Here is an 18,585-nt window from a genome sequence, read left to right as displayed (position 1 = left end):
TTTTTTTTTCAACCCTTTACAAATTGTTGTGCAGCACAGATGCTAGAAGACTAGGTAGTAATGCCACAAGGTGGTAACTTTAACAAGGAGCAAAGGGCAGGAATGAACAAGACATGTAGTGATAAATCCAACAAATACATGGCTAAAACCCCATGGATGTGTTTTGGACATTCACATAAACCTAAATCGATTTACACAGAATAAGGTATACATCTGCCACTAACTACAAAAAAAATTAACATGCTTCTAAAAAATGACTTTCACCTTTCTCATTTTTGGAAGAAAATTGATGTTAGAGGTATAAGATAACACAATATTCATCCAGTCTATATAATCCGAATTTAAGTTTTTTTTTTTTTGGACCAATCTCTAAAAATAAATTTGTGTACAAATCTGCAATCATAATAATAAGTATCATGTCAACTCAATTCCAGTGGAGTAAAGAAAAATGTTGCTTGAAACTGAAAAGGCTGCAGTGACCATCTAAACTAGTGAGTGGAAAGATATCATTCTACTTGAACCTAATATTGTTTTCTTCCTCTCACGTAGAAGACCTCTATATGTCCAATCACCAAGAAGCTAAGACCATTACATGCAAACCCAAAATAAGCATCTCAAGTTGTCTTTGGGAAAAATCAACGACGAGGAGGGTCACGCTTATCGTAATGTCCCCAACCACTGCCATAGCCATAGCCAAACGCATCACTTTGGTATCTCATTTCAGGGCTTCCATTCAACATTCCATAGCCCCCGCCACCTATATAAAATTATGAGAGCTTAAAACCAATTTTCTTTCTAGAGTTTAGCACATTAAATACTCTCACAAGCTAATGATAATTTAAGAGAGAGAGAGAGAGAGTTCACCTAGTTCTCGTGCTCTCCTCTCTGTATTTAGCTGCTCTATTTTTAGCTTCTCTATTTCACGAGCCATGGAAATGAGGTTTTTTTCCATTGATTGCTTCATTTGAAGTTGTTCTTCTTTGGCTTTTTTCTCATACTCATAAGCCCTCCTAAAAATATGTTGCATGATAAATTCAACCATGTTGAAAAGAAAAGCATTTGGCATTGTATATGATAATTCATCTTTTAATGGTCCTAGCATCTGTTATCAATCCCCTTCATAAGAATGAATAACAAGGGAGCTGAAACAGAGGGTATGGACTAGACAGGAAAAGTATTAATATCAGAAATTCTATTTCAAACCTGGCCTCAATAAGGTCCTTGCGCATCCCATCCATATCAGCTGACATGGCAATTAGTTGCTGATTCTCAGCTTGTGCACGATTAACATCTTGTGTGAGTCTTTGGACTTGGGTGGACAAATCCTGTCTTAATGCATTCAAGTTCTGAACTTCAGCTCTTAACTGCATAACCTCTGATCTCAGAGGCTCAGAAGCACGGAGATCAGCTTCTAGCTTTAATCCTCTCTCAATTAACTCCCTGGCTTGTACCTCTTTCTCAACCCGGAGTTTGGGAATGACCTGCCCCAATCTGTGAATCTCATCTTTTGCAGCTGTTAATTCCCTTTGAAGATGTGTATTGTCATCAATAACAAGCCGGTTCTCTGCAATTATCCTCTGCATTTCCCTATGTTGCATTTCAAGTTCATCTTCCAAAGCAGCAGGGTGAATTGGCAGCGGTCCTGGTCCGCGGTTCATAACAGACCGAGGGACATCACGTAAACCACGGAAATTTTCAGGATGACGAGGCATACGGTTTCTCCCTGACATACTCAAGTTCCTGCAGAAATGACATAAGCATCATCTACAGGGCAAGGAATATTTTCCACAAGGCCCAAGCTATTTTCAAATAAAGGAAAAAGATGAAACCTGGACCCATGCACAAGGAACAAAGCTGTTCAAATACAATTCTACATAGAAGGTTTCAGCACATCCTTTCTTGTCACTTTATTCCATGCTTACTTGACTATGCCCATAATGTAATTCAATCTTCAGCAAACATAAGAATGACTTCCAATTTTCATAGAACATCAGATTCATAAGATTATCACATTAATGGATCACTATCGTTTTATCCGCAAAGAAAACATAAATCTGCAGTCTATTCAAATATAAGGTCCACAAAAGAGGATAATTAACCTTCCAAATAACATAGAAGAAATAAAAGAGGATAATTAACCTTTCAACTAACATAGAAGAAATACAATCTTTCATCATTTTGAATGTTCCACCACTGAGTACCTAAAGGATTAATTTATCATTCAACACCTCACTAAAGATGATACATACTTTATAGTAACCAAGGATGATACAACAATTCAAACAAACCTGCGTCAACTTACATAAAAAGAAAGGTCTGTAAATTCCACCAAATGGTCATGGTGTACAATAAAAGGCAAGAACAAAAAGGGAAATTACAAACTACTCTTGCTTGGGAACCATTGAAACAGTCCTAGTTAGCTAAACAGGTAGTCTCTTATTGTTGAATAAAGGGCCTGAGTTCAAATCCCACCTTCATAAAAAAAAGAATTGGCATAATGGCCAAATGATAAAGAGCAATTATTATGGAATACATCCCGTTCAACTGGTACTGGGTATATGCACATATCTAAACCTAGCAACCTGATTAGAATCTTCGGCAAATGAACAAAATGAGCTTTATTTCTATACAACTCTAAGCAATGATCTTAGCTCTCCACACGCCTCAAATTTATGTGAAACAACAAATTGCTAACCCTTGTCTCAACAATTTCAATATGACCAACATGAATTGCATTTCCATGAACATGTTCATCTCTCCTCAAATCCATCAACATTCATATCTATAAATTTCCAATTTACAAATTGATCACACAATTATCGAATCAATTTCATTCCCTAAGCTTATCACAATTATAACATGATTCCAACCCACATTTCGCGCTTCCTTCCTCTAATTTTTTTTTTGAAGAGCTTCCTTCCTCTAATTTGTTTCCCAAAAACATAGCTAATGCGTTATAAAAAGACATTATAAAACTTGCATAATAATAATAATAACAATAACAAATCATACCCCTTCATATAGATTCAATTAACAATAATTAAAAAAAAAAAAAAAAATTTTTTTTTATAAAGGAGGGCATAAAGTACAAACTTATTTAATTGAGGAAGACCCATATATATATATATATATATATATAAATTTTTAAGGATAGTATAAGTGTTGAAAGGAGAACAAAAATGAAGCTAAAAATTGATAAAAATAAAAAAGATAGATGGGTTTATTACAACAAAGGAATTCTTGAAAACAGCGAGGAACGAACGACTCTGTTTTATGGTGTTTGTGTGTTTTGAGTTTGATTGAAGGAATAGAACTTACAAGGAAGGAGGAATCAGAGTTGAGAGTTCTTGGACGGGAGAAGTGTCTGTGTCTGTGTTTCACTTCGCCCTACACCCTACTCGCCGATTTCCACAATCACCAATTTACTCCTTTCGTATTTTCATTTTTCTCTCTCATTTTTATTTTATTTTATTTTTTATGAATATATTGCAAGTATTAATGCTGAGTTCACAATAATTTCCTAACAAATTTTAGGTAGCAAGTTATTACTAATTACTACTTATTAGTTGTAAATTTGAACTAATAACAACTTACTATCTATGATTTGTTGTGAAATATTATAAACGTAGCACATCTTTTTTAATTTAAGCCCATCACTGAAATTACTTGTTTGTCCATTAATAATAATAATCAGTAACACCTTGTCATCTATAATCAAATTGACCTGCACATAACCTTTGATTTATTACATGGCCAAATTGAGAATTGTTCCCTAAACTTTAGGTAGTGATTTTTTCCTTTCTAAAATTTAAAATGATTGCTTTTAATTTTAGATTGTTTTTTTATGGTTGAATAAGAGATCTGAGATTTAATCCATACCTACACCAAAAAACGATTGATGTCTTGGTTTGACGATAAAGAGTATCATTAGGAGTGAACGCCACCAGTTGAAATTCTCTAAAAAGAAAAGTTGGGGAAATATTTAATAATGTTATTCCAAAAGAGAAGTTGTAAGGTTGAATTTATTCAACCATCTAATTGGCTTTATTCCGTGCCAAATTTGCTTGTAATTCAGCATTTAGTAACCCTGTATTTAGGTGGGTTTGATGTAAGGGTTGTGAGTGAGATAGAGTGAAGTTTGCTCAAGAGTGTGCAAGAAAACAGAGACTTGCGGCTGGGACTTGCGGGTGACTCGCGGCTGCAAGCCACCAGAAGCAGCACACGTGCCAAGCATGCTGGAAGATGAACAGTCATGCTAGCTGGAGCACTACAGGACAAAACAGGACAACTGGCCATACGATTTTCTCGCGACTGGATCTCGCGACTTAGTCAAGCCGCGAGCCACCCCTGTTTTGTAAAACCTGACGTTTCACATTCCTCTCCCACTCCAGTATAAATACCCCTATTACCCACGATTGAAAGAGAGCTTCCAGAGAGAATTTTGAGAGAGAAACCCTAAAGAAAAACAAGATTGATTCACACACAATCTATACCTTAGAGACTCTTCAAATTCCTCAACTCTCTTCCTCTCCATTGTCAAATCCTTAAGAGGCATTATACCAAACCAGGTTCTCACCATCATCATCATAGTGAGACTGCTGTTTGGATTTCTGGGAAGCAGTTAGGAAAGAACCAATCTTCATTGGTTGATGCTACGGTCTAGTAGCGGAATCCGGGAAGTTAGAAAAGAAAAAGGTTCGGCGCAACCTCGTTGGAGCAAGAAGCTTGGAGGGCTTAGGTGCACTGGGTAGATTAGGCTTGGAGGGTCTATTGCTGTCCTTATATCCCAACTGTATTTTCTAGTGGATTGTTTACCGCTTGGAGGGCGGCGGAGAGGTTTTACGCCGAGGGCTTCGGTTTCCTCTTCAATAACACATCGCGTGTTGTCTTTGTGTTTGCATCTTCCTTCCTCTCTATCTTTGCCTTTTCATTATCTGCTGTGGTTTTATTTTGTTATGGCTTAGATAGTTTTTAACCAATTTCATATTATAGCATATGTTAAGTTTCCGCACACTAGTTGTTTGACATATTGCTTGAATTGGTTAAGTTGTAATTTGGGGGTCTAAACGTTCAAAGGTGTTTTGTACACGTTTTTGAACTTTCAGAAGTGTTATGCTTACAACATTTTTACGACAAATTATAAGTAATAAGTTATTATTGGTTCTAATTTAAATCTAAAACTTAAATTACTTTTTTATCCATCCATAACAGTCAATAACAACTTATCAATTAAAATTTTATTGTGACAATAGTATTACTCATTCTGAAAATACTCAATGTTGATATCTTTGAGGATGGTGTTGGGAAAGGTTTTTATAGTATTTAAGTTGAGTTGGACATCTCAAAGCATTTATTAAGGACAAAATGTTTAAGCGGGGTAGGTCCAAATCCATTAGAATTTATTTTCAATTTTTATGGTTAAATAATGGTAGGCATAATTTTCTAAAAATGAATCATATTGTGAATCAATTTTTAATTTTTCTATATAGTGTATTGTAAGAACACTTAATAAAATCTATTTTTAAAAAAATATATAAATATACATATATAAGGGTATATATATTATAAATTTGGAATATATTTACTAATAACTAATTTAATCATTAATTATGTAATAATAATTAACAAACTAACTAAATAAATCAAAGTAACATGTAATTACAACATACACATTCAAATTTATTAAAATTAAAACAATAATATATGAAAAATGACCCCAAAAAAAAAATTATTTTCATCACATTCATCATCTTGTCTAATCAATTTTATCTAAGTCAATGTTATCATTATATTCATCATTTTGAAAATTTATTTCTTCATTAAAATTTTCTTCATCATCATTAGCATTTACTATCTCTCATTGTTCTTTTATTTTAATAATATTTTTTTTCTTGGCATTCTAGCTTATTAGACTTACAACAATAATGACAAAAATAAAAAATAATTATATTTTCAATTAATTATTAGGGTTTGTGCCCTAAAATCCAATTTATTGACATGTTATTAATAATTAAAATTTTTAATTATATGGGATTATTTATAAATCAACTAATTGGACATTATCATAGTCCTTGAAATGCATTGTATGTGATTTAGTTACAAAATATATAAATCACATGTTCCTTGTAAAGTCAAAATGTATTTTGTAGTCGGTGATGAAATTGGGTGTTTCATCTCCGAAGACTATAACATATCAACTAAGATGGTTTATCTTGATCATAGAAGTGGGGACAAAGTCTATTCAAGCTTTGAGAAAAGTCTATTCAAGCTTTGAGAAAAGTCTATTCAAGCAAATTGTGACCGGAGACAAAGTTTTGCCCTATTCATCTCTTCTGAAAAAGTTGCTGTGTTTGTGCACCGTAGGGTTTTGTGACCAAGCATCTTCTTGATCTTCATCGTATGGATGAACTAAAGAGCTTTGCAGCCAACAACCTTCTTTAGTTGGTGATTGAAGTTGCATACTGGGATCCGCGCAACTAGTTAATCACGTACTTGGGAGTCGTGCATCAAAAGGAGAAATTGTCACTACAGAACAAATCCAATTGGGTATTAGGGTAAGGGTTCAACTGTAAGTTGGTATAAGGTACTGAGATTCCTTTACTTGTAACTGCTTGTTGGTGTAATAGTGGAATTTCAGAAGTGGTGACCTTAAAATCACCCAGTGGGATTTTTGCCGTGTTGATTTTTCCCATTTGTAAACAAATCACCGTATCAATTTAATTTCCGTTGCACTTAGTTTAATTGATAATTTGTTTGTACTACCACACGTTTTGCATGTTAATTTGATTAATTAATAAACTTGGCTAATTAATCAATTAATTTAATCACAAGGGATTAATACGTTTTTGGCTTGTCACTATCCAAAAATCCTAAGCTTTGGGGCTAGGTTACGGAATGAGAAGGTGTTAGGCACCCATTTCACCCAGACAGAGTCTGGTCTTCTAGACTCTAATGACCAATTTACCATTTTTGCATGAATTTGAATGATATGTTGAACACACATGACACACAGTTGACAAAATTAATTTAAATAAATTTGCCTTATGGATGTGTCATCTTTTTAAAGAAAATTTAGATCTATTTTGTGAATAAAAAAATTGGATTTGTAAAAAAAATCAGATATGTTTTTATGTAAAAGAAAGAATAAGATTTTTGTAAAAAATTATCAGATCTGTTTTGTGAATTAAAAAAATTGGATTTGTAAGGAAAATCATATATGTTTTTATGTAAAAGAAAAAAAAAACTTTTTGAAAGAGGATCCTCATTCATGATATAAATTTATTATACATGCATCATATATTACCAAAAAAAAAAAAAAAAAAAAAAAGACAAGACCTCAACCTAACTTTCAATTCCTTCTTTTAAACTTCAAACTCTGCAATTTTGTAACAAAGAAAACTTTGTCTAAAAAAATTAGATATGTATTTAATGAAAATACAGATAAGTTTTTGTGTTAAAAAAAATCATATCTGAAAAATACAAATCAGCTTTTGCACTAAACAAAATTAGATCTGAAAAATACAGATTAATTTTTAAGTCTTTTTTAAAAAATCAGATCTGAAAATACAGTTCAGTTTTTATGTTTAAAGAAAATCAGATCTGAAAATATAGGCCAATTTTTTAGTTTTCATAAAAGAATTTTGTTAGCCATTGCAGATTTTGAAACTTAAGAAAAAGAGCTACAATAAACAATCACCTAAGCACATGTTAAAGAAAATTCTAGCAATGTATTTAAGCATGCTAACCATATCAAGAACAAGACATAGTAAAAATATGCTAAACATATTCATGCATTAAACAATAACCAAAATTAATGAAAGAAGAAAAACAAAATACCTCTTGCATGAGCGCGCTCTTTTAATGAAAGAATATTTTAGGATTCAAAGAAATTTGTTCACCTCTTTGAAGCCTAAAATACTTTACTTACAAAAAAGAAGTTCCTAAAGCAAAAACCTCCAAAACGTCTTTAACGTAAAGGGAATTGAAAAGTTAGAAGAGAAGAGCCCCTAATTCTGATTTGTTTCCTCGATTTTATAAAGGTTGGGATGCTTAAAAAATGAGATTAGATACGAATTGGAACGCGTCCTTATCTCTAAAAAATCATAAAAGATAGGCCTTATCTCAATCAGGGAGTCCTTATCCGTGCCAACAATTTGGGCCAATCGGCACTCCAAGAGTGTTGAATGGCCCTCTTGGGTGCCGAGTCTACATTTGAGTTTTGATCCAATTTGGACTCCTTTTTTTGTGGATTTTTGAGTCGGGAATTGTACTTAGATGCATTTTTAATCTGTATTCTAAAAAGTAATCCATTTTCCAGATATTCAGGTCTTTAAAGTGATAATTATCTTGTAGATAATTATTCCAAAAAGTCTTGATTATCCACAACTTCTTTGTTATATGATAATCCACTTTATTCTCATGCAAGCAAGTCTATTTTTAATTGATTTTAATTGTTTAGCCAATCAAAATTAATTTAAATTAATCATGCGTGGTCGTTTCCACCCAAACAAAATACATTCAGACTATACAAACTTGATAATGCGATATCTTTTAATTCGACGGTCTGATTTGGAAACCAGACACACCATTGTGATCATTAGAACCTCAAGATCATTTTTATGATATGCGATTAATGAATTAATGCATGTGATGCAACTCTAAATGTCGGGTATATGAATGGTCACTCTAGCCATCTTCCTTGATTAAATTATGTGTGCAAAATCGAGTGTCTACACAAGTAAGTTAAGGATAGAATTCTTTATAACTAATTTTTGATCAATTAGATTATAAGGAATCCTAAATAGTTTAGGACTTCCATTTTAGTTAGTGATTCTAATGAAATTAGAGTCTTTAACAAGTGCAAGGTTATAAATTTTGATGAGATAACAATAATCTAAAGAAAACCCAAATAACAGGTGGGAGTGTTTAATTCAAAATGACCCTTTTGTTAAGTTTATTGTGATGTGAGTAGGTACCTTGTCTTGGCCTTGAGCTTTGCATTCCATGTGGAGGGTGTTTACTTCATGGATTACGTGATTAAACTTTTTTGTGATTACGCGAATGTTTGTTACGCTATCGTGACATGACTTAGTCAGATCACATTGAATTTAAACAATTAAACACATTTGGTATTTAGGGTTAAAATTGTGATAAGATCACAATGATTTTAAGACAATCCACTTGTTACGCTATGGAGGGTGTTTAATTCATGGTACTACATGTTAAACTTCTTAACGATGGATGGAGTGTGTTTTTACATTGAGAACAACCACGCTACCGTGGAGTAACTTGGTGACTCACATAGAGTCTAGGCAATGGTGTACACTAGACTAAGTATAATGTTAACCTCCCAATGGAGATATGTCATTATTACTTAGAGGCTAAAGGAAGAACAGCAAATTATTTTTGTTTGGTAAGAGTTACCATGACAGCATTAATAATGAGAATAGTTCACGCTTGATCATAGTGATTGGTATGACCTCGCTACTGAGGAATATTAATTGCGGGATTGGGTTGTCGTTGCACCTAATATAATATGTTTTTATGGGTTCCATATTATATGGTTGTGGATGCAAAATTATAATGTACTTGTAATTATGGTCATAGTCTCAAGTTAAAGTTGTCATAAATTTTTTTTTTTTTTTCCTCTAGCTACTATTTTAATTGAATCACATTGGCTCAGAAACAATTTTCCTCTAGCTACATAAATTTTCGATTTAGCATTATCATAATTTTCCTATACATGTTGCATTTTTGGAAGATAGCTTATGATGTGATCATAGTCTTATTGAGATGCTAAAATGTTACATTGGCTTCTATCTCAATGTGCTACAACATGAGATGCAAAAGTTAGCAATAGGTTTAGACTTTATATTAAGTCTAAATGAGATGTTTGGTATGAATCATATTGAGTACTGATAAAGGTTTAAGGAGTTTCAATTCTATGTCATTTTATGAAAATATTTTCATTTTAAAATGAATTAGAATTCTTGGATGTAGAGATTAATTATTAATCTCGTATGGATATGATCTACAAGTCCTTGTTAGAATCATTTGAATAATTCAGATTGTTTTGAAAATAAATAAATTCATTTTATTTTATTTGAGTTGATAAATGAGTTCTACGTAATGGAAGACATCCTAAAAGCTAAGGGTAGGATCAATATGACTTAATTCAAATTCTAAGCCTTAACTGAAAGGTAAGGGTAAGAAGAAGAATGATAATACCAAATAGTTGGGCAAGGTAGTTGCCCTAGGAGTTGCCAAAAGGAAATTAGACTCAAAAGCATGACCTAAAAGAAAGTGTTTCATTATAGTAAAGTTAAGCATTGTCCATGATTGTAATCTGAATGGAGATTTACATGTTTTATTTTTAAAGAGAAAGCTTACATCCTTTAATATTGTATGTTTTGTCACTTAGTCTAGGTCTTATTAATCTAAATGATATTCAAGACTGGTGAAAGATGGGCTTTTAGAAACATTACTTTTGTTTTATCCCTAGTCTATGAATTTTATTTAGAGGATAATATGACCTAGGGCTCCTTTATTGTAAAGGAATATAGTTCCAATGACTTCTTTAAGTCAGTGCATCCTTGAAGGAGGAATAGGTCTCTTTTAAGGGTAGAACTGTTCTAGAAGAAAAATGTCAGAACCTATTATAGGACAACTATAAAATACATATAAAATGAGATGGTTGTATTAGATACACCACAAGACACTATTCTATAGATAGCTAGTACAATGGTACCATATTGTAGTGGGAGGATTATCAAATTACCTAATAAACTCATACTTTTGGGATACTTGAGAATGTTAGGATTAGTGCCCTTTAAATCCTATTGTTTGATGCTATATGTAATATTATGTATGACATTATGTATGACTTAATATTGTAATTAATAAAGTTGTTTTATTATTATTTGAAATAATGATAACATGAATATTTGGACATTATCATATAGTCCATGAGATGTATAGTATGTGGTTTATGTGAAAAGTCACAGAAGATATAAATCACAAGCTCTTTGTAAACTTAGAACATAGTTTGTAGTCGGTGATGAAATTGAGTGTTTCATTTGCGAAGACTATAACATATCAACTAAGATGATTTGTCTTGATCATGGAAGTGGTGACTTCTAGTTGATATGTTTTAAGAGTTAAGACATATTGAACTAGACCGCTGTGAGATTTATTATTCTCGTAATGACTGTCAATTGAATAATAAATCTCACGACTTATATTAACATAAACTCTTAATCCTAAGAGAATAATAGACCTGATCATAGAATGTAGGTTGCTTTGATATATCAAGAGTGAGATCTAAAGTAATGGTCAAAACCTCAGTATGTTAGGCAGCCACATTTAGTGTTGATGGAACATATATTCTCAAGATAGAATTCATAGTCTCTTAACGGAGATATAAAAGATTCCCTTGAGATAAGTTTAATGAGTTCAGTTATTCAAAGAGTTAGGCCTAACTACTTTAGTAAGAAATTACTAAAGTATATATTTATGAAATTGGATTTCATAAATATATGGTGAATAACTTAAAAGAATTAAACCGGGTACTTAAGGATTAAGATGTAATAATCTACAAAGTGACAGTCTACATTTATGACTTTGTATTACTACAAATATTTTATGAAGGGGTTGTATGTACAATAAAGTCTTGGGATATAATTTATAGATAAGGCCTAGAGTGCAACTATATTTATATAGTGGTATTAAATATAGTTAATGGTAACTTTGGACTTGTTTAGAGTTGACAGAAAAGTCCAAGACCCATTGGAGCTAGTGTCTTATTGGTCCCTTTTGGTCTCACTCCAAGCCACCTACTAGAGCCCAATTGGAAAGACCCAAAAGACTAGCCCAATTAGATAATCAATTATAAGGAGAGAAACATACAAAATTTTAAAATGAACAACTTACATGAAATGGTGTATGTGAGTGTTGAACACTCTCTAATTCTCTCTTGAACAAATTCACTTTATTGATTGAGAGACCACACATCTTGGGCTTTAGTGGAATTGAAGTGGAGATTAAAAGTATTCCCAAGTGCTTACAATCTTTCTTTTGAAATTCATCACACCAAGGTACACTCTCTTGTTCTCATATTCTGAAATTTACATAGCACATGTTATGTATTGCGAATGAAGTAGATCCGTTATTTTTTCCACTGCATACATGCAAATTTCCATCAGAGAACTCATCCCACAAGGATATGAATTTGATACTTGGTCCTATGTAAAGGCAATAGATGATATGAATATGGATTACTAGATCAAAGTTATGTAAATAGAATTAGATTCTATTTAAAGTCTAGAACTTGTAGAGGCACCTAATGTTTTCAAATAGGTCTACAAGAAAATGAGATTCTTAGATTAGAAGGTGTACACCTTCAAAGTCAAGACTAGTGGCAAAAATAAAATTTTCTTTTTCAAAAAGAAATGGATCGATTATGAAAAGATTTTTTCACCAATAGTCATGTTTGACTTTATCTAGATTCTCTTATCCAATATATTTCATTTAGATGAAATATGGCAATGGATATCAAGAAAGCTTCTCTTAGTGGCAATCTTGAGGAAGACATTTATATGATGTAGCTAGACTAGTTCATTGCAAAGAACCAGTTGTATTTAGTATGCAAGTTGCTTAAAATCCATTTATGGACTAAAGCAAGCATCTAGATCATACAATATCATCTTTGATCAAGCAATCAAATTATTTGATTTTGATCAAGTAGTGATAAGCCTTATGTGTGTAAAAGCTGTATAGAGTAATAAATCTCTTAATGTATGATGATGACATTCTAATCATTTAGAATAATATATAGATATTGTCATCAATAGAGTTATTGTTGTCTAGAACAGTTTGATATGAAGTACTTGGGTGAGACCGGTCACATTCTAAGAGTTAAACTTTTGTAAGACTCAGAAATTAGGATGTTGGGTCTATCTTAAACTACTTAAATAGATTAGATCCTAGCCAAGTATAGCATTTTATACTTCAAGAAAGGATTGCTTCCTTTTAAGTTTGAAGTTCCTTTGTAAAGGACTATGATCCTAGACATATAAAAGGAAGAGCATATAAAGACGGTTCCTTACAATGTTAATAAGAAGTCTCAATTATGCTATGCTATGTACTAGGCTAAGCATCTATTTTGCAGTGGGCATGGTAAGAAGATATCAATTAAAATCTAGGATTACTTAACTTAGTGGGAGTAAAGCATATACTCAAATATCTTAGGAGAACGAGAGATTATATGCTTCTCCACCAAAGTGAGGATTTGATAGTTACCGGTTGCACAAACTCTAACTTTTAATTTGATTGTGATTCATGGAGTTTGACTTTGGGATATGTGTTCACTCTAGGTGGTGAAGATACACATTAAGTGTAAGTATCATCTCATCAGAGAGATACTAGAACGTGGGATGTAGTAGTAGAAAAGATAATTTCTGCAATAAATCTAGTTGAAAGTTCTTTCCAGATCTTGCCTTAGAGTGACTATGATTTACTTCAAAGGGAAATAAGTGTCAGATATATGCAAAATTGTCTTTGAGGGCAAGTGGGAGATTGTTAGGGTTTGTGCCTTAAAATCCAATTTATTGGCATATCATAAATAATTAAATTGTTTAATTATATGAGACTATTTGTAAATGAACTAATTAGACATTATTATAGTCCTTAAGATGCATTGTATGTGTTTTAGTTACAGAAGATATAAATCACAAGTTCTTTGGGCGTTTCATCTACGAAGATTGTAGCATATCAACTAAGATAGTTTGTCTTTATCATGGAAGTGGGGACTTCTAGTTGATGTGTTGAAGTGTCTTAAGTGTGTAAGACATATTGAACTGGACCACTGTGAGATTAATTATTCAATTAACAACTATCACCTGAATAATAAATCTCACGACTTCTAATTTCATAGACTTTTAATCCTGAGAGGATAGTGAACCCAATCATGAAATGTAGGCTACTTTGATATATCAGGAATGAGATCTACTTTAATGGTCAAAACCTTAGTATGTTGGGTAACTACAAGAAGTGTTGAGGAAACACATATTCTCAATATGGAATCTATAATCTCTTTCATAGAGACACGAATATCTACTTGAGATAAGTTTAATGGGAACTAGTTATTTAGGGCCGGCCACTTTAGTAAAGAGATACGAAAGTTTATATTTATTGAAGTTTGATTTCGTAAATATAAATAACTAAAATATTAAACCGTGGACTTAAGGAATAAAATAGTTATTATAAAGTGACAGTTTATTATGACTTTGTTCATTATAGATATTTCATGGAGGGATCAAATAATATCATATTAGATTCATGGGATATAATTTATTAATAAGGCCTAGAGTGCAATTATATTTCCATAGTGGTACTAGTTGTAGAATTAATGGTAACTTTAGGCTTGTCAAGAGTTGATAGATAAGTCTGATGCCTATTGAAGCTAGAGCCTTGTTAGCTCCTTTGGTCTCATCCCAAGTTGAAAGGCCATAAACTGAATGACCCATTGTGATAGAAATTAATTAATTAATTAGTTAAGTTATTAATTAATCAATTTATCATGCAAACGCGTGGTAGCACAAACAAATCACAATAAACTAATTATATAGTAGAAAATAAATAACATGGTAATTTGTTTACGAATAGAGAAAACCTAACGGCAAAAACCCCACCGGGTGATTTTCAGGTCACCACTCCCGAAACTCCATTATTATTACAACAAGCGGTTACAAGTAAAGGAATCCCAAGTACCTTACCAACCTATAGTTGAACCCTTACCCCAATACCCAATTGGACTTGTTCTGTATTGACAGTTCCCCTTTCTGATGCACGACTCCCAAGTAGTGACTAACCAATTGTGCAGATCCCAGTACGTAACTTCAATCACCAACTAAGAAGGTTGTTGGTTGCAAAGTTCTTCAGTTCATCCACACAATGAAGATCAAGAAGATGCTTGGTCACAAAACCCTACGGTGCATATACACAGTAAATTCTTCAAGAGAAAGAGATGAACAGAGTTTGCTCAATGCTTGTGCAACTTGTGAACTGTTTGACGACCCTTAAAACAATCCTTTTATATGTCTAGGGTTAGGAGAAAAGAAAGCCCAAAGACATATACACGGATCCCAAGAAAATCATATTAGAATTCTGAAATTCTTAAACCTCGACAGATAGTAGGTGTCGAGAAGCTGTTGAGCAGGTGTCAAGCACACCAGTCTTTGAAACAGCTTTCTTAAGCTTGATAGATGCAGCTGTCGAGCCAGCTGTCGAGCTTTAATGAATTTGCACTATCAACTTGTTTTCTTGGACAGACTTGAAAGCTTCAACACTTGATCTTGAAACATGGCTTTTTGAAGTATTTAAACACATCTTAAATCTACCCAAATATAAGTAAAGTGTGTTTTGTCAAAGGATAAGCCAATTACATAAAGCAGTGAGATATATTCCTAACAAGTGAAACACATATGTCCTAACAATTTCCCCCTTTGGCAATTCGTGACAAAACCACAACAAACAAATGAGCATATGAGAGAAGTCATAAATCACTCAACTCATATTCACTTGTTGAATACAATGAAATCTATCCTAACACAAACTTTTGAAAAATTTTGCAAGAAGAGAGTTTATGGCAAGTAGATTTTGACAACTTATAATTCTGAAACACTTTAAACAAAACTCATCAAGGCATCTTTGTATGAAACAGAAATAATAGATTGCATACAAGTAATAAGAAGCATGTGTATAAAAGGAGAAAAGAAACAACACATGAAGGGTAGGTGAAAGAAAAACATACAACAATATAAATAGGAGTAAAGTACAATGTATGTCAATAAATGGTTACAAGACCTCATGTACAAGAATAATGTATCTAAAAAGAAAGAAAAGAAAAGATACATACTATCCTCACTACATCCCTCAATGCATATCAACACTTCCCCTAACAAAATGGTCTTATACTAACTCTCCCCCTAAGAATGACTACTCTTATATCAAAACTACTCCCCCTTTTTGTCACGAGTGACAAAGGGTAAGAGTGTCAAGTAGACATCTCATCAGAAGAGCTAGCATCTCCATCAGTATCATCCGAAGCATCATCGTCATCACCATCATCATCATCCTCATCCTCAGAATCAGAAGCCATGGGAGAAGGTAGTGAAGGAGTAGCCTCAGGAGCAAAATCACCCATAGACGCCTGTCGCCGTGCAATTCGACCGACACAAACGTTCACCTGATACAACTTCGTAGAGAGTGTATCTAGGCAATTATCCATGCGTTGCAGCTGTGTCATGATGTCTCTTAAAGTCACATCGCTCGAAGAAGAGGGAGGAGCGGATGTGAATAGAGCAAAACGAGAGGGAGGAGTTGCTAAATCCGACTGCCGTGACTGAAACTGGGCCTCGCTACATTTAACGGTAGCGCAATCTATGGCATACATAACGGTGAAATGGTCGAAAGAGGGAAAAGGAACGTAAAAATGGCGTAAGATCGACGTGATAGCGGAAGAAAAGATAACTTATCATGAGACGTCGAATCTAGATGAACATCTATAATAGAAAGAATGAAATGAGAAGGAGAAATCTATAATAAGATGATCAAGAAGAGATAACAAAAATCGAGCACGAGGCTCTATAATGGAGTTATAGTGAGAGAGTGGATGCAAAACAAAGGTTATCACCATGTTCATAAATCTAAGACCTTTAGCAAAAGGTCGACATGGTGTAAACTAATGCTCACCCCAAACAGAAGGGCACTCACAGAAAGCAGACATGAGCTCATCCCTGGACACAGTCCTTAGATGCTTACAACTAGGATAGTTAGGAAACTCTATCCTAGGGACCCGAAGCACATCCGTAACAAGTTGTGGTGTGATAGGAATGCGCGTACCTCGAACGCAAGTGAAGAAAAGAGGTACTGAACAATCAATCCCGTGCATGTTGGATTAAAAATCTTGGATAAGCACGAGAGGACAGGTGACCAAGACGTCACATAGTGACTCCCATCCCCTACTGTGAATGATAGAGGGAAGGTTGGTGTCGGCAAAGTCCGACAGAATGACTTGGCATTCCAAATGAATGCCTCGTCTAGAAAATTTCTCCAAAAATGCCTTGAAGGCATCATCATCACGGAACCAAATATGAGATAGAGTAGGATCAGAGGATGAAGAAGCTCCCGAACGAAGAGGGTTCCGGGCTAGAGTGGATTTACGCTTATGTGCCATAGACACAACTAACGTAAACAGAAAGAGAGGGAGAAAAAGAAAGACAATCAAAAAAGTCCTAAGCAATTTCAAATATAACAATTATATTGAAAAGAGAGTACGTATGCATGGGAAATGCATGAACATGTGACATGCAAAAGAAACTTCATCATGAGCGCAGCCCAATCCAAACCTATCAGCACACATCTAAATGCATGACAATACCATTATAATGCTAATGTGATGCAATGTATGAGGTTTTAAACTCATTTAAGTGAAAACCCATCCCAAAATTTCAATAAAAACTCATCAATTTTGAAAAACCCCAAAAAAATTTCAAAAACCCCAAAACCTAGGTTTCAAAACATGAAATGCATGAGTGTGAAAGTATTAGAAGCTTACCAAGTGAAGAAAAAATTGAAAAAACTTGAAGAAACCTTGAGGAACAATTATTGGAGCGAGATGAGAGAGTTTGGGAGAGAAAATCAGAAAAGTATCGAGAGAGAGATCGAGCGAAATAAGTTCCAGATCGCACAAGGAGCTTAAATAGTGCTAGTAGTAAATCTCGACAGATGAAGGTGTCGAGAGGTGTCGAGACATCTGTCGAGGAAGGTGTCAAGAAAATGGTCGTCAACAGATACAGGTATCAAGGAGGTGTCGAGGAACAAATCAGTAGATACCAGATCAGAATCTCGATTGATCCAGCAGGTGTCGAGAGGCTATCGAGGAGTCAGAAGCAATCTTGATCGATCCAACAGGTGTCGAGAAGCTATCGAGAAGGCAGAAGCAATCTCGATCGATCCAACAGGTGTTGAGAAGCTATCGAGAAGGCAGAAGCAATCTCGATCGATCCAACAGGTGTCGAGAAGCTATCGAGGAGGCAGAAGCAATCTCAATCGATCTAGCAAGTGTTGAGGAGCAGCCGGGATTGCGATAAGAAAAAGCTGAAGAAGCTCAACAGACAGCAAGGTATCGAGGAGGTGTCAAGCTAGCTTTTAAAACCACTTTTTCGAGATGTGAAAAACATAGACATGAATGTAATCCAACATGCAACTAAACCAATGATCCAATCAACATATTAAGCTTTCAAAATCATCTCTCAATTAAAATTTTAAGCACATGGATCCTCAAAAACACACACACACACTAAAGAAATCTAACCAATTTTATATTTTAAAACAAGTCAAGACAGTTTAGTGAGCATACATTAACACATGTAAAACCTTGTGATGGCCAAATCACATTGTACCTGCACATGTATCAAGAATAGTAAAGAATATTACGTGTTGTGTGTGAAAAACATCGCAAGATTGCATATGTGTATACAAGTTATGACGTTTTGAGATATGAGAAAATCACTTTAACTCACACAC

The 18,585-nt window shown here is 33.8% G+C and overlaps 1 protein-coding gene across 2 annotated transcripts; it reads right to left on the bottom strand.

Annotated features, from left to right (window-relative positions):
- Positions 1-292: 292 nt before the first annotated feature.
- Positions 293-3,465, bottom strand: LOC115990510 (protein FLX-like 3). Of its 2 annotated transcripts, XM_031114342.1 has the most exons (5): positions 3,319-3,453; positions 1,830-1,926; positions 1,204-1,740; positions 865-1,010; positions 293-757 (listed from the first exon to the last, which is right to left on the bottom strand). In XM_031114342.1, the coding sequence occupies exons 3-5, from the start codon at positions 1,728-1,730 to the stop codon at positions 636-638; spliced, it is 795 nt and encodes a 264-aa protein (XP_030970202.1). In that variant the 5' UTR covers positions 1,731-1,740; positions 1,830-1,926; positions 3,319-3,453; the 3' UTR covers positions 293-635. The 2 variants fall into 2 exon arrangements, with proteins under 2 accessions (XP_030970202.1, XP_030970208.1); XM_031114348.1 differs by lacking the exon at positions 1,830-1,926 and having other exon boundaries at positions 3,319-3,465.
- Between the last annotated feature and the right edge of the window lie 15,120 nt (positions 3,466-18,585).

The sequence above is a fragment of the Quercus lobata genome, chromosome 1 (assembly GCF_001633185.2).
Source record: "Quercus lobata isolate SW786 chromosome 1, ValleyOak3.0 Primary Assembly, whole genome shotgun sequence".
NCBI lineage: Eukaryota > Viridiplantae > Streptophyta > Magnoliopsida > Fagales > Fagaceae > Quercus > Quercus lobata.
Note: the sequence above shows the minus strand (reverse complement) of the source record. Positions and strands in the feature narration are given on the sequence as shown.